Source organism: Babylonia areolata, chromosome 28 (genome assembly GCF_041734735.1).
Source record: "Babylonia areolata isolate BAREFJ2019XMU chromosome 28, ASM4173473v1, whole genome shotgun sequence".
NCBI lineage: Eukaryota > Metazoa > Mollusca > Gastropoda > Neogastropoda > Buccinidae > Babylonia > Babylonia areolata.
The window spans coordinates 12,137,604-12,153,521 of record NC_134903.1 but is presented as its reverse complement, the minus strand read 5'-3'; the positions used below and the strand labels follow the sequence as shown (position 1 = coordinate 12,153,521).

Below are 15,918 nucleotides of genomic sequence, written 5' to 3'. Positions count from 1 at the left end.
CCCCAGTTTAGAGTTATGCATGCATGTGACTGACTGGTGTGAAAGCACTCTGATTTGTCTCTGCACAAGATTTAGCGCTAAATAAATACTGATTATTATTATTGTTATTTTTTGTTTCAGTAGGTCCTGTCTAAATGACACTTCTGACTCAATGGAATGGTAGGGTAGTACCTCCCTTATAAGCTTAACAACTCAAAATATACACACACAAAAAAAAAGCACTCAGAAAACAGTTGGAAAGGTAACCCTCCCCCCCCCCAAAAAAAAACCCAGACGTATTTCGCACAAAATTCTATGGAGGAAATCCATTCTGATAGGTACACAAATATATGCATGCACTCAAGGCCTGACTAAGCATCTTGGGTTACGCTGCTGGTCAGGCATCTGCCTAGCAGATGTGGTGTAGCGTATATGGATTTGTCCGATAGCAGTGATGCCTCCTTGAGAAATTGAAACTGGAGCTGTTGCTTTGTTGTCTGGAGCTGCATTTTACACGCAGGCTGCAGCCCCTTTGTTTCCGATCAAATACAACGGAGACAGAAATAGGCTACAAGGGAACAGACAGGCTAAGACAATGGAAGGAAAGATGGAGAGCAGGAAGAGAGGGGGGTGGGTGGGAGTGATGGAGGGAGAGGGAAGGAGAAAGGTATAGATTGAACAGGTTCCAAAACTACATTCGCATCCATGTGTGCACACACATGCATGCGCACACACACACCCACACGCACATGCTGGCGCGCGCGCACACACACACACACAAACATAAATCTTCTCACAGGCATATACATCATCCGACAGTTTATATCAGCTCATTGCACACCCATATGCGCCAACATGAATTGCGAATCATATGCATGCTTACATAGTTTGAATTACACAGAAACCAAACAACCCAACGACTTCCTCACAGTCTGGTACTCACAGTGAAATCCACACGTGCATGATGATGCATAAAATCAACCCATAACAGCAGCAAGTAAGATTCACATTGCTAGCTGCTTCCAAATGTGCAACAAGATCTCACTGAGGGTTCTTGTCAAAACATTTGCATCTTTGTCTTCAAAGGTGCGTACCATGTACATGTTCTTTTTGATGTTGTCTGTACTGGAAAATACTGCTAGATTGTTGACACTGATTTCCTTGTTTTCTCTTGTTCACAATCCATAACATACACAGAGGCAAACGCTCACACATTCACACACACTCATTCAGTCACATTTTATTCAATTATTGCTTGAAATTCAAGCAACAAAGGGCATAAGCAGTTCATTGCTGGACTACACGAAAAAAGACTGAGAAGAAAGACGCATTGTTTGTGATCATTACAAATATCTGTTCTAATTTCTCATTACTTTAGTGGATGTGTATGTGTGCATGCATGCATGCACTGTTTAGCATGGAGTATATAATGGGGCATATATGTGATGTGACAATGTATATTTGGTACATTATGTTTGTGCACACGTCGTAAGTGTGAAAGTGGAGGAGGGAATGTATGCTGGGAAATGTGTGTACGTGCGCATGTGCATGTGTCTGTCGGCATTTGAGCGTGTCTGTGCGCATACTTAAGACAGAAACTAGTGTACATAAATGCACTTGGACAGAAACATGCACATGCCTTCCAATGTGTGTTCCGCATGCACAGTTGTCATGAAGGACAAGCAGTGCGTTTCCAGTTGCATACTGTACTGTGTTGAATAACTCTTTGTCACAACTGATTCCTCTGTGTGAAATTCGGGCTGCTCTCCCCAGGAAGAGCGTGTCGCTACTGTGCAATGCCACCTTTGTTATTTTTTCCCCCCCTTGCCTGCAAGTGTATTTATTTTCCTATCAAAGTGGATTTTTCTACACAATCTTGCCAGGGAAAACCCTTTTGCTGCCGTGGGTTCTTTCACGTGCACTGAGTGCATGCTACATTGGAGCTTGGTTTATTGTCTCAGACCACCACTCAAGTTCAAGTGGAGGGTAAGAAAATACCGGTGGGGAGTGTGGAATTGATCCCAAGCACTCAGAGTTTCTCTCTTACCACGAGGCCACCACTCCACTCCGACGGGCGCAACAGCCGAGTGGTTAAAGCGTTGGACTTTAAATATGAGGGTCTCGGGTTTGAATCTCGGTAACGGCGCCTGGTGGGTAAAGGGTGGAGATTTTTCCGATCTCCCAGGTCAACATATGTGCAGACCTGCTAGTGCCTGAACCCCCTTCGTGTGTACACACGCGCAGAAGATCAAATAAGCATGTTTAAGATCCTGTAATCCATGTCAGCGTTCGGCGAGTTATGGAAACAAGAATATACAAAGCATGCACACCCCTGAAAATGGAGAATGGCTGCCTACATGGCGGGGTAAATAAACAAAACGGTCATACACATAAAATGTTACATGTCTGTCTGAGTGTGTATGTGTGCGTGCCTGAAATCTGGTTGAATGACACAGGAAACGAATGATGAGCACCCAATGGTAGCCGTCAGTTGGTTCTACCCAGGTAGGCAGCCTGTTGTGTAAATGAACCCATTTTTGGAACGCACTTAGAGCTTGGTCTCCAACAAAGGATAGGTGCTATATAAGTATCCATATCTATCAATCACTCCACATAATTATCCTACACATGCTTACACACTCCCAACATGCTGCAGCGATAAATCAGTACCTACTTACAAAGACTCATCAACATCTGTAAGGAATTGTCAGACACCAGTGTCTGACGACTCCTTTTGCTTCCATAACATGAGACCACCGGAAAAAAAACTTCTGCAATTCAAGACGAGGGACTGGAAATGTTCCGTTCCATGTTCTTACATATCTACTCCTCTTGCTTCCGTGGCATGAGACCACTGGAAAAAAAAACTTCTGCAATGCAAAACGAGAAACTGGAAATATTCCATGTTCTTATGGGTCTACTCCTCTTGCTTTCATAGCATGAGACCACTTGAAAAATCTTCTGCAATTCAAGACCAGTGACTGGAAATATTCCACATTCTTACGTATCCTTTTGCTTCCATGGCATGAGACCACTGGAAAAAAACTTCTGCAATTCATGACGAGTGACTGGAAATATTCCATGTTCTTTCATATCTACTCCTCTTGCTTCCACAGCATGAGACCACTGGAAAAAAAAAAAACTTCTGCAATTCAAGACAAGTAAGTGGAAACATCTCCCAGACCACTCACACAGACCCCTTTTGGTTGATTCTAGCTTTCGTTCTGTCCTTCTTCAACTGTGTCCGTCTACTGCACAGAATCCTGATCATCCACATGACGTCACCGTTCCCAGACACACACACGCACACTGAGGTTGAACTGTTTTCAGGATTTCACAACTGGTTTCTCGCATTTCAGAAGGTCGGTAATAAGCTTGATGAGGCGATCGTCTGAAACAACAACAAAAAAGTATGTATGTCTATGTATATATCTCTATACATATCTAACTGATAGAACTGATTGGTGGGGGGGGGGGGGAGAGAGTATGGCTGCCTACAAACCCACTCGTGTACATACGAGTGAACGTGGAAATTGCAGCCACAAACGATGAAGATGATGACCAAAAAAAAAAAAAAAAAAGTCAAAGAAGCAAATGAAAATATTTCCAAACGTTCAGCTTTATCGCCTTGCTCACAAGACGGCACTGATACACAGCAAAAATGCTGCTCTCACCCTGCACCACTCTTGCCCTCATTCGTTTACACGAGCATTAATCATGTAAAATACAGGCACATAAACAAAGATTCTGTCTTGCCTTTCACCTCCCCCCCCCCCCCAACCCCCTTACCCCCCTTCCAGAAAAAACAAAAACAAGCCACACAACTACACACATCCCTCCATGCTTCACACACTCACAAACCACCATCTACATTGCCACCCCCGCATCATGAGTAGACCTTTCTTTTGCCCCATCCACACCCCTATCCAAACCAACCACTCCCCCCCTCCCATTCTACATCCCCCACCCTATCGCCATCACACAGCCTCCCCCCCCACCACCACCCCTACAAAACAAACCCCCCCCAAAAACTGAAGCCACGCAAATACACACATCCCTCCATGCTTCACACACTCACAAACCACCCACCACATTGTCACCCCCGCAACCTGAGTGGATCTTTCTTTTGCCTGTCCCCACCCCACCACTCCCCTTCACAGTTCCCACGTCACTCACCCTATCTCCTCCCCCTCCCTCCCACATCCCCAACCCTATCACAATCACACACACCCTAGTCTCTTCCACCTCCCCTCCCCTCCCCTCCCTCATGACACAAACAGGAGAACACCCACCAGAAATATTGAGGGACGGCTCGGCAAGTTTACGTTCCAGCAGGCGCTCGAAGAGAAGCCGCAGCTCTTTGAAGATGACTCCTGTCTTGGCTACAGCCTGCACACACACACACACAGACATTCACACACACACGCGCGCACACACACATACACAAACACACACACACACACAAACACACACATGAATGCACACACACACACACACACACACATACGCACACCAGGGAACTTTGTTACCTCAGGAGCCTGTGTTTATAGGGGACTTTTGTTATAGGGACATTTGTTTATATAGGACCTTTGTTTTGATAGAGACCTCAATTGTTTTTGTGATTTTTTTTCCCCTCCACTTTTATTTTGAGCTCTGTTTCTGCTTGTGGGTATGTGTGTGTACAGTTGAGTGTGGTTTGTCATCTTAGGCAATTGCCAGAGCAGAGTCTAAATTAGCTTAGAGAAATGCACCTACACAAAGGCCATTCGTTGTCAATGTTTTTGAGACCGAAATTGTCATAAGGACCTTCATAGACATAGGGACCTTCGAGGACCTTAGCAGTTGCAGGAACCTTTGCTTTTATAAGGACCTTCATTGCTATTGGGACTTTTGTTGTTAAAAGGGAACTTCAATGTGATAGAGAACTTCGTTTCCATTGGGACAGGTACCTTCATTGTTACAGGGACTTTAGTTCTTTGCTTTGGTGTAAAAAGGGATCTTCATTGTTATATGGATCTTCACTGTTATAGTGATCTTTGTTGTTGACAGGACCTTTGACTTCAGTTCTTTGTTTTGGTGCAAAAAGGGATCTTCATTGTTATATGGATCTTCATTGTTAAAGTGATCTTTGTTGTTGACAGGACCTTTGACTTTAGTTCTTTGTTTTGGTGTAAAAAGGGATCTTCATTGTTATATGGATCTTCATTGTTATAGTGATCTTTGTTGTTGATAGGACCTTTGACTTTAAATCTTTGTTTTGGTGTAAAAGGGATCTTCATTGTTATATGGATCTTCATTGTTATAGTGATCTTTGTTGTTGATAGGACCTTTGACTTTAAATCTTTGTTTTGGTGTAAAAGGGATCTTCATTGTTATATGGATCTTCATTGTTATAGTGATCTTTGTTGTTGACAGGACCTTTTGACCTAAGTTCTTTGTTTTGGTGTAAAAGGGATCTTCATTGTTATATGGATCTTCATTGTTATAGTGATCTTTGTTGTTGACAGGACCTTTGACTTTAAATCTTTGTTTTGGTGTAAAAGGGATCTTCATTGTTATATGGATCTTCATTGTTATAGTGATCTTTGTTGTTGACAGGACCTTTGACTTAAGTTCTTTGTTTTGGTGTAAAAAGGGATCTTCATTGTCATAGTAATCTTTGTTGTTGACAGGACCTTTTTGTTTTAAACTTTCATCGTTATAAGGGCCTGTGCAGGTATTGGGACTTTTATTTCTATTGGGACCTTAAGTGTTGTAGGGAACTCTGTTGTTAAAGGGTCTTTAGTTTCAACGGGACCTCCGTTGCTTTAGGGACAGTTGTTATAGGGACCATTGCTGTTCTAAAAACCTTTGTTATTATATGGACCTTTGTTGTTATTGGGACTTTTGTCATAATTGGGACCTTTCTTTGGGACTTTCATTGACAAAGAGACCTTTCCCTTTGTAGGGACTTTCACTGTTACTGTGACTTTCTTTGTTATTGGGACATTTGTTGTTATAGAGACCTGAGGCCTTTTTTGTGGGGGTGGGGAGGTGGGTGGGGGGACATTCGTTGTTATAAAGACCTTCACTGTAATAATAACCTTTATTGTTGAAGGAACCTTCCTCAGTATATAGACCTTTGTTGTTATTGAGACTTTTGTTGTAAAAGGGGCCTTTGTTGTTAGGACTTTTGTTGTTATAGCGACCTTAGGTGTGTTTTTTTTTGACTGTCAGTGTTGGGGGGGAGCCCTTTGTTGTTAAGGACATTCATTGTTATAGGCACCTTTATTCTAACAGGGACCTTTGTTTTTATAGGGACCTTTGTTTGGGGCTTTCATTGGTCAAGGGACTTTTATTGGTACCTTTGTTGTTACATTGACTTTCATTGATATCACTGTTACCATACTGTCACCGAAATTCATCGTGCCACATTTCACAGCAATCGTACATCACCTGCGCCTGCTGAACTATAAAGAACAAGGTGTCATCAGTCACTGACCTGGTACCTGATACAGAAGACCCCAGCTGTCAGCTGGACTTTAAACAACAGTGTCAAAGGTCACTGACCTGGTACCTGATATAGAAGGACCCCAGCCGTCAGCTGGACCATAAACAACAGTGTCAAAGATCAAAGGTCACTGACCTGACAACTGATACAGGACCCCAGCCATCAGCCGGACTACAAACAATGTCAAATTTCACTGACCTGGTACCTCATATAGAAGAACCTCTGGCCAGCTGAACTATAAACAAAAACGTCAAAGGTCACTGACCTGGTACCTCACATCAAAGGACTTCAGTGGTCAGTTGAACAATAACATCAGTGTCAAAGGTCAAAGGCCACTGACCTGGAATCTCATACAGGACCTCTGCAGTCAGCTTGACTATAGACAACAAGGTCAAAGGTCAATGACCTGGTAACTCAACTTCTGCAGTCAGCTGGACTATAAAAAACTCTGTCAAAGGTCACTGACCTGGTACCTCAAAGAGAAGGACCTCTGCAGTCAGTTGAACTATAAAGAACAAGTTCAAAGGTCACTGACCTGGTACCTCCTACAGAAGGAGTCCTGCAGAGTCAAAGGTCACTGAGCTGGTACTTGATACAGGACATGTGGTCAGCTGAACTATAACACTAATGCCAAAGGTCAAAGGTAACTGACCTGGTACCTCAAAGAGGACTTCTGCAGTCAGCTGAACAATAAATAATAATAACGGATATTTGTTGAACACTTTCCTCCCTTAAAGGGAGCCCAAAGCGCATTACAATAAATGTTGAACAGGTGCACCCATACGCGGTAACTTTTTTTTTTTTTTAACTTTTTAAAATTTTTTCCAAAAAACATGTATACAATACAGAGAATAGTATGAAACAAACAATATAAAACGAACAGTAGCATCTTCCACTACAGAGAGAAAGATAAAACAAAACAAAACAAAACGGACTAAACAAGGCAAGACAAACCTGTAACAACATCAACAAATACAAAAAAAAAGGAAGATTTGTCCAATCATTCAATCAATCAATGTTTACACATTAACCCTTTTGCTGCCAGGAAAATAAGATTTAAGTGAAATCTATTTGCCAGGGTTTTTTCACAAAAAACAGGTATAAATTTTCAAAAAATTCTGTGCTCTTTGTTATTGGAGAAAGACCCATAAAAGTATATATTTTCTGAAAGGGAAATGAATAAAGAATACAAAACACATGATGTTTTCCCATTTTATATATTTTAAGTGACATGCTGTTGTTTTGAAATCAGTGTTTTGTTTTTTGTCACATTTTCAACTTGTTCATTACAAACATTAGTCAGGTAATTTGCACAAAAATATCATTTTCTGGACAAATGGATATCTGCACACACAAAATCATACTAGAACAACCACAATATAAAAAAAAAACTGAAAAAGAAATAGATGCATTGTGACTTTTGCAAGTGATAATATGGATGTGAGGCCACGCCCCCTCAGTCTCCACCCCCCTCCTCTTCACCCCTCTCACACGGTCACTTCATCCAGTTCTCATCAGACCGCGTTGGCTGAGTGCCAAGGAAATAGCTCATATGGTGTCCTGCTAAAAATTCGGTGACCTGTCGACTGCTAGAGTTGAACAGCCGGCATCACTCACTGATAGTCGTATCTTGGCCACTCTCTTGATTGCTCCCTTTATTTTCTATCAAATCGTCCTATAAATGTTCACCACTGTCTTCTCCTTCAAATTTATGCTTCAATTCTTTCTGAGCATCAGCTAAAGAAAGTAATCTTGGTTGATTTAGTTCGCCAAGAGCGCATGTCTTGAGCACGGAGTCAGTCCGACATTTTGTTGAGCGAGCGAGGAGAGGAGCCAGGCAAAGACTGCGGCCAGTAACCCAACCAAAACATTCAAATAAAGGACTGCCTTATGACGCAGATGGTGTTTCTAGCTATGAATAGAATCTAGAAAGATTCCCCAAGCTAAAGCTACCAGCATTTTTGTAAACGAACTGAATGCAAAGCAGGGAAAAGTCAGAATATTTCGATGACGAGTTATCTCGTCATTGTGGCAGCGAAGCATACATGCTTTCCATGACGAGTTATCTCGTCATATAGGCAGCCTTAGGGTTAATGATTGTAGTAATCATGATGATTTAAGATGACATTAATAATAAATAGCCTGGACCAGTTGTAACATAGCAACAGCATCCATTATGTGAGGCGAAAGCGAGTGGTGGCATTATAATATCATAATAATAATATTAAGCATGAGTAGACCACTTCTACATTATTGGAAAAGAAAGCTAGTAGTTAATCACATTGTAAAGACAACAACAACCATAAAAGTTAAAAAAATAAACAAATAATACATATAAGAAATAAATAAAGACCTGTTAGTACAAAGTAAGGACTGTTACACAGAATGATAACTGGAACATGCAAAATTGTGATTAAGTAACAGTTTCCATAATTGGAAGGTAACTGTTCCACTTTGTATGGAAAGCATGATGGTTCATTAGTATATAAGATGTATGTTCTTCGATTTTGTATCTGAGCTGTGTTTTAAATGCATTGAGTTGTGGTGGTTGTTTACTGAATTTGCATTTGTACAGAAAGTTTTTGGCAAGTAAAATAATGAAATCTAAAATGTCATCTGTAGCAAATGTGTGTGAGTTTCCAAATAAAACTAATTCTTCACATAACTGGGCATTGTATACATTATTGCATTTGTTATTAATATCAGTTTGGAAAGCAGTCCAAAATCTCTGTGCAATCTCACATCTCCAAAAAAGGTGTTCAATGGTTTCTGGATGTGATCCACAGAAGCTACATTTATCATTATGAGAGATATTCATCTGTTTCAGTGATCTGTTTGTTGCAATAATCCTATGAACTATTCTTATTTGAAACCATTTTAAGTTGACGTCACTTATTTTGTGTATTTTGTGAAATGTCTGTTTCCAATTAATGTTCAGTTGCAACAAATTGTTCCATTTCTTACAGCATTTAGGGGTCGTATTGTTTTTAACTAGAGTATCGTAATAAACTTTTGTTCCTTTTTTCACTGAATATATCATTTGTAATGATTTTCTCATCTGCAAAGCAGTGTTATTATCAATTTCAATGTTCAGGTTTTTTTATATAATTTCTAACTGACCTTATGCAACCATTTAAAGTAAGAAAATTTGTTATATTTCCATGCTTTTGACTAAAATCTTCATAGGAAAGGAAACTACTGTCCCCATGCACTAGATGAGAAATATTCCAGACCCCCTTTTCCATCCAATTTCTGTATGATAAAATCTTACTTCCAGTTTTAATATTTTGGTTCAGAAAGATTGGTTCTGCTAAAACTTCTTTGCTGCTTAATAGTGGGACCTTCTGACAAAATTCTTTGTAGGCTTGGAAAACATGAATCCAGAACTTATTCTTGTCATTAGGTGTTGGTAGACAGGGTCCATATCTATCAATATCTTCAATAACTGGACTGCTTTCTTTTATTATTAATGTCCATTTATGGTTTGAAAACTTTAATTTACGTATCCAGCTCAGTTTAAGACCTTTAATAAATTGTTTGATGTCAAACATTCCTAATCCTCCTAATCTTGTACTTTTAATTACTGTTTTTCTACTTATTCGATCCTGTTTTTTGTTCAAATGAACTTAAAACATGCCTTCTGCAGCTCATCAATATATTCATCAGGTGGATTTGGTAGAAACATCCATATTCATCAGGTGGATTTGGTAGAAACATCCATAACTGGGTTATTTTTGATAAAATCAATGACTTGAGAACAGCTATCCTTCCATACACGGTAACTTACAAAAGGAACAGCAGGGTCAAAGGTCATTGACCCGGTACTTGATACTTGATCTCTAGTCAGCTGGGCTTTAAACAACAGTGTCAAAGGTCACTGACCTGGTATTTGATACAGGAAAGGGCATCTGTTGTCTGCTGGACTACAAACAAGTAAAAGTCACTGACCTGGTACCTCATACAGAAGGACCTCCACAGTCAGTTGAACAATAAACAACAGGGTCAAATGTCAAATGTCACTGACCTGGTACCTGATCCAGCTGTCGATGACCAGCTGTTTCTGCAGGTGCTGCACCTTGATGTCCCCTCCAAACAGCAGTAAGGGGTAGGCGGAGATCAGGGTGGTGTCACGCACGTACACCCTGGATACCTTCACCTGTCCCACACAAGAATCATGGATACTGTGTTTGTGTGTGTGTGTGTGTGTGTGATCTTTGTTCTTGTTTTTTTTTCTTGTTTTTTTTAAATTTCATTTCACACTGGATTAATTGACTGAACACTTCACTGAATGATCATGAGAGGTTAAAATAATCAACACCGTATATATAATTTGACAAGAGTGACACAAAAACCAGCCTTCCAACTAGTGTTGATATCCTTTCTGACCCATTCTTTTCTTTCTGCCCCCCTCACCGACGGGTGCAAAAGCCGAGTGGTTAAAGCGTTGGACTTTCAATCTTGAGGTCCTGGGTTCGTATCTCGGTGACGGTGCCTGCTGGGGAAAAAGGTGGTGATTTTTTCCAATCTCCCAGGTCAACATATGTGCAGACCTGCTAGTGCCTGAACCCCCTTTGTGTATATACAGCAAGCAGAAGATCAGATACACACGTTAAAGATCCTGTAATCCATGTCAGCGTTCGGTGGGTTATGGAAACAAGAACATACCTAGCATGCACACCCCTGAAAGTGGAGTATGGCTGCCTACATGGCAGGGGCAAAAACAGTCATACACATAAAAGCCCACACGTGTACATAGAAGTGAATGTGGGAGTTGCAGCCCACGAACGCAGAAGAATGAGCCCCGGGTTTGTAAAGCGCTTAGAGTTTGGTCTCCGATCAAGATGGGCGCAATGTAAGTATCCGACCATTCATTCATTCACAATTCATTCATCAAGGTGGCAAAATGGTTAAGACGCTCAGCTGCCGATACAGAAAGTCCGTGAGGGTGTGGGTTTAAATCCCACTCTCGCCCTTTCTCCCAAGTTTGACTGGAAAATCAAACTGAGCGTCTAGTCATTCTTATGAGAGGATAAACCAAGGTCCCTTGTGCAGCGCACACTTGGCGCACTGAAAAAGAACCCATAGCAATGAGAGTGTTGTCCTTTGGCAAAATTCTATAGAAGAAATCCATTCTGATAGGTACACAAATATATAAGCATGCACTCAAGGCCTGACTAAACCTGTTGGGTTATGCTGCAGGTCAGGATTCTGCCTAGCAGATGTGGTGTAGCATACATGGATTTGCCCAAACGCAGTGACGCCTCCTTGAGAAACTGAAATTGAAACTCATTCATTCATTCAATTTCCAAATGACCGTTAACGTCTCTCCGTACACGAACCATGTCAAAGAATGTAGCATGAGGTAGCATTCATTCATTCATCATTCATCATTTATTTATCATTCATTCATCCATTCAGCATTTATTTATCATTCATTCATTCAATTTCCAAATGAATATTAACTTCTCTCTGTACATGAACCAGGTCAAAGAGAGTAGCAACAGGTTGCATTTAATCATTCATTTATTCAATTTCCAAACGGCCATTACCGTCTCTCCGTACACGAACCATGTCAAAGAATGTAGCATGAGGTAGCATTCATTCATTCATCCATTCAGCATTCATTCATCATTCATTCATTCATGACTCATTCATTCATTCAATTTCCAAATGAATATTAACTTCTCTCTGTACATGAACCAGGTCAAAGAGAGTAGCAACAGGTTGCATTTAATCATTCATTTATTCAATTTCCAAACGGCCATTACCTTCTCTCCGTACACGAACCAGGCCAAAGAATGTAGCATCAGGTAGCGGTTGACCGACGATGGATGGATCTGCGTGTGACCTTGGGGCGTCTCCGCCAAACACGGCTTCCTCTCCCCAGGCCTTGCCCCTGCTTCAGCCACTGCCACCGGCGTCACCCGGGCAACCTGGGAGTACAGACCCGCACACAGGACGGCCTTCACCATGGCAATGGTGTTCCGGTCAAGGTCGTGGGTCTTGGAGGTCACCTGACTGATGTCAAGGACGTCCGGGACGGAGGCGGTGCTGACGGCGGAAGACTTGTGTGGGGCAGAGGAGGTGCCGAAACCGATGCTGTGTATCAGTTTGATCAGGTCGTTTTTCACGTTCTGCAAGAGGTCAGATTAAACTGTGTATATATCTTCCCCTTTATAAAGTACCTTCTTTTTTTCACATTCTGGAAGAGGTAGGACAAAACTGCAAGAGTGTCTTCTCATTTCTAAACGACTTGATGTACACCACTTCATAAGCCCAACTATCCTAAAAAATGCAATAAAAAAAAAGACAACAAAAGTACATGTACTGGTAACCCCCCTCACAGAGCAAAAAAAAACCAACAAAACCCACATAAGTGACCACATATAAGTGGAGTGATGGCCAAGTGGTAACGCGTCCGCCTACGAAGCGAGAGAATCTGAGCGCACTGGTTCGAATCACAGCTCAGCCGCCAATATTTTCTCCCCCTCCACTAGACCTTGAGTGGTGGTCTGGACGCTAGTCATTCGGATGAGACGATAAACCGAGGTCCCGTTTGCAACATGCACTTAGTGCACGTAAAAGAACCCACAGCAACAAAAGGGTTGTTCCTGGCAAAATTCTGTAGAAAAATCCACTTTGATAGGAAAAACAAATAAAACTGCACACAGGAAAAGAAAAAAAAAGGGTGGTGCTGTAGTGTAGCGACACGCTCTCCCTGGGGAGAGCAGCCCAAATTTCACACAGAGAAATCTGTTGTGATCAAAAGAAATACAAATACAAAATAAAAATAAATGTGAAAGGTATAATACCTGAACAGACACCAAAAAACATTCTTTTTTTTTTCTCCTGATTTTTATTCGTGGTGGAGCATTCAGAATCATCATCCTAAAAGGACTGGGTGCTTCTTCTTCTTCTGCGTTTATGGGCTGCAACTCCCACGTTCACTCATATATACACAAGTGGGCTTTTACATGTACGACCGTTTTTACCCCGCCATGTAGGCAGCCATACTCCGCTTTTGGGGGTGAGAATGCTAGGTATGTTCTTGTTTCCATAACCCACCAACTGCTGACATGGATTACAGGGTCTTTAATATGTGTATCTGATCTTCTGCATGCCGTATACACACGAAGGGGGTTTAGGCACTAGTGGGTCTGCACATATGTTGACCTGGGAGATCAGAAAATCTCCACCCTTTGCCCACCAGGTGCCGTCACCAAGATTCGAACCCGGGACCCTCAGACTGAAAGTCCAATGCTTTAATCATTCGGCTATTGCGCCTGTTGGACTGGATGCAAAACTAAAAAAAAAAAAAAAAGACTATAAAAAAAACTAAAAACAAAAAAACCCACCTCATTGAAAAAGATAAAATATGCAGTTGCTGACATCAATGAACAAAGAAGGAGAAGAAATAGTGTTAAACAAGGAACATAGAGTGAAGAGCATGTTCAAACATCGCTTGACAGGTGCAACAGCTGAGTGGTTAAAGTGTCAGACTTTCAATCCGACGGTCCCAGGTTCAAATCTTGGTTATGGTGCCTGGTGAGTAAAGGGTGGAGATTTTTCCAATCTCCCAGGTCAACATGTGCAGAACTGCTTGTGCCTGAACCCCCTTCATGTGTGTATGCAAGCAGAAGATCAAATACACACATTAAAGATCCTGTAATCCATGTCAGCGTTCGGTGGGTTATGGAAACAAGAACATACCCAGCATGCACAGCCCCGAAAAACAGAGTATGGCTGCCTACATGGCAGGGTAAAAATGGTCATACACGTAAAAGCCCACTCTGTGTACATACGAGTGAACATGGAAGTTGCAACCCACGAACGAAGAAGAAGAAGAAACATCGCTCGTGTCACACAGATACCTCAATGTCCAGCAGCGTGTTTCTCTTCAGGAAATAGCGATTACAGAACTGCGTCTCTGCCCCTCGCCCCTGACTGCGGGCCTGAGTCCACCTGGCAGGCACACAAACACAGACCAAAAAAATTAATATTCACAGTAATATCATCATTACTACCTGGGTCCAATGCTGAGCTTATATCACAGATTGTCATCAGCTTACTTTGGGGCCAACAGCAAAGTGAAAGCTGTATGATGAATGGTTTCTCCATTGCAATGGGAATTCTTTTACAGCTTAGTCTTTTGTGAAGGACTATGACTCTCAAACTTTGAGGCAAGATTGCACTGACTTTTGGTGCTGCAGCCTTAGGGGCTGTTTTGGCTTTCGGGGACCACCCCAACACCAACTGTCCTAAAGCTCTCTTGGCCAAAAGAGTGGGTAAGACACTCTCCACTATGATCAAATTCTAGCCGAGATAGTCGGGACATGAGTTGCCTCCTTTGCTATTCTGATGGCCCTGGTCAGACACGACTGACTATCATACATACCACCACATTCTTCAGGTAACATACCTGTAATCACACCTGTTATCTCCATCACATTCTTCACGTAACACACCCGTAATAACATCTGTCACCTAAACCATATTCTTCAGGTAACACCTGTAATTACAACTGTAATCTCCACGACATTCTTCAGGTAACACACCCGTGATCACACCTGTTACCTACACCATGTTCTTCAAGTAACCTACATCATGTTCTTCAGACATACCCAAGGTAGGCCCTGTAGACAGTGAGGTGGTCAGAAGCAGAGGTGGACAGGGACAGCTTGGCAGTGTTGGCTTCGTCACGACGACTCAGGGGCACCACAAAGGGCGACTTGTCTGTCATGGCCGCTGCTATCACCGCCTGTACACATGCAGATCATAATGATGATCATATCACCGCCTGTACACATGCAGATCATAATGATGATCATATCACAGTCTGTACACACATCAGATCATAATGATGATCATATCACCACCTGTACACATGCAGATCATAATGATGATCATATCACCAGCCTGTACACATGCAGATCATAATGATGATCATATCACAGTCTGTACACATATCGATCATAATGATGATCATATCACAGTCTGTACACACATCAATCATAATGATGATCATATCACCAGCTGTACACATGCAGATCATAATGATGATCATATCACAGTCTGTACACATATCGATCATAATGATGATCATATCACCACCTGTACACATGCAGATCATAATGATGATCATATCACAGTCTGTACACACATCAATCATAATGATGATCATATCAACACCTGTACACATGCAGATCATAATGATGATCATATCACAGTCTGTACACACATCGATCATAATGATGATCATATCACTGCCTGTACACACGCTGATCATAATGGTGATTATATCAAAACCTGTATATTCAATGATGAGGATGATAACGCTGCTTGCACACACAGAATCAAGATGATAATGATGTTAAAATTCCTGCATACAAAAAAGATGATGATATCCTGCTTACAAATATAAAAAAAAAGATGATTATGGTGTAAATGAT

General features: G+C 41.6%; 1 protein-coding gene across 1 annotated transcript in view; it reads right to left on the bottom strand.

Annotated features, from left to right (window-relative positions):
• Positions 1-797: 797 nt before the first annotated feature.
• LOC143301884 (ATP-dependent RNA helicase DHX29-like) overlaps positions 798-15,918 on the bottom strand; it is a 68,079-nt gene continuing 52,958 nt past the window's right edge. Inside the window, 6 exon segments of the mRNA XM_076616312.1 lie at positions 798-3,370; positions 4,272-4,368; positions 10,494-10,625; positions 12,238-12,603; positions 14,341-14,431; positions 15,091-15,227. Of these exon segments, the coding sequence (XP_076472427.1) occupies positions 3,306-3,370; positions 4,272-4,368; positions 10,494-10,625; positions 12,238-12,603; positions 14,341-14,431; positions 15,091-15,227 (888 nt within the window). The 3' untranslated portion in view covers positions 798-3,305.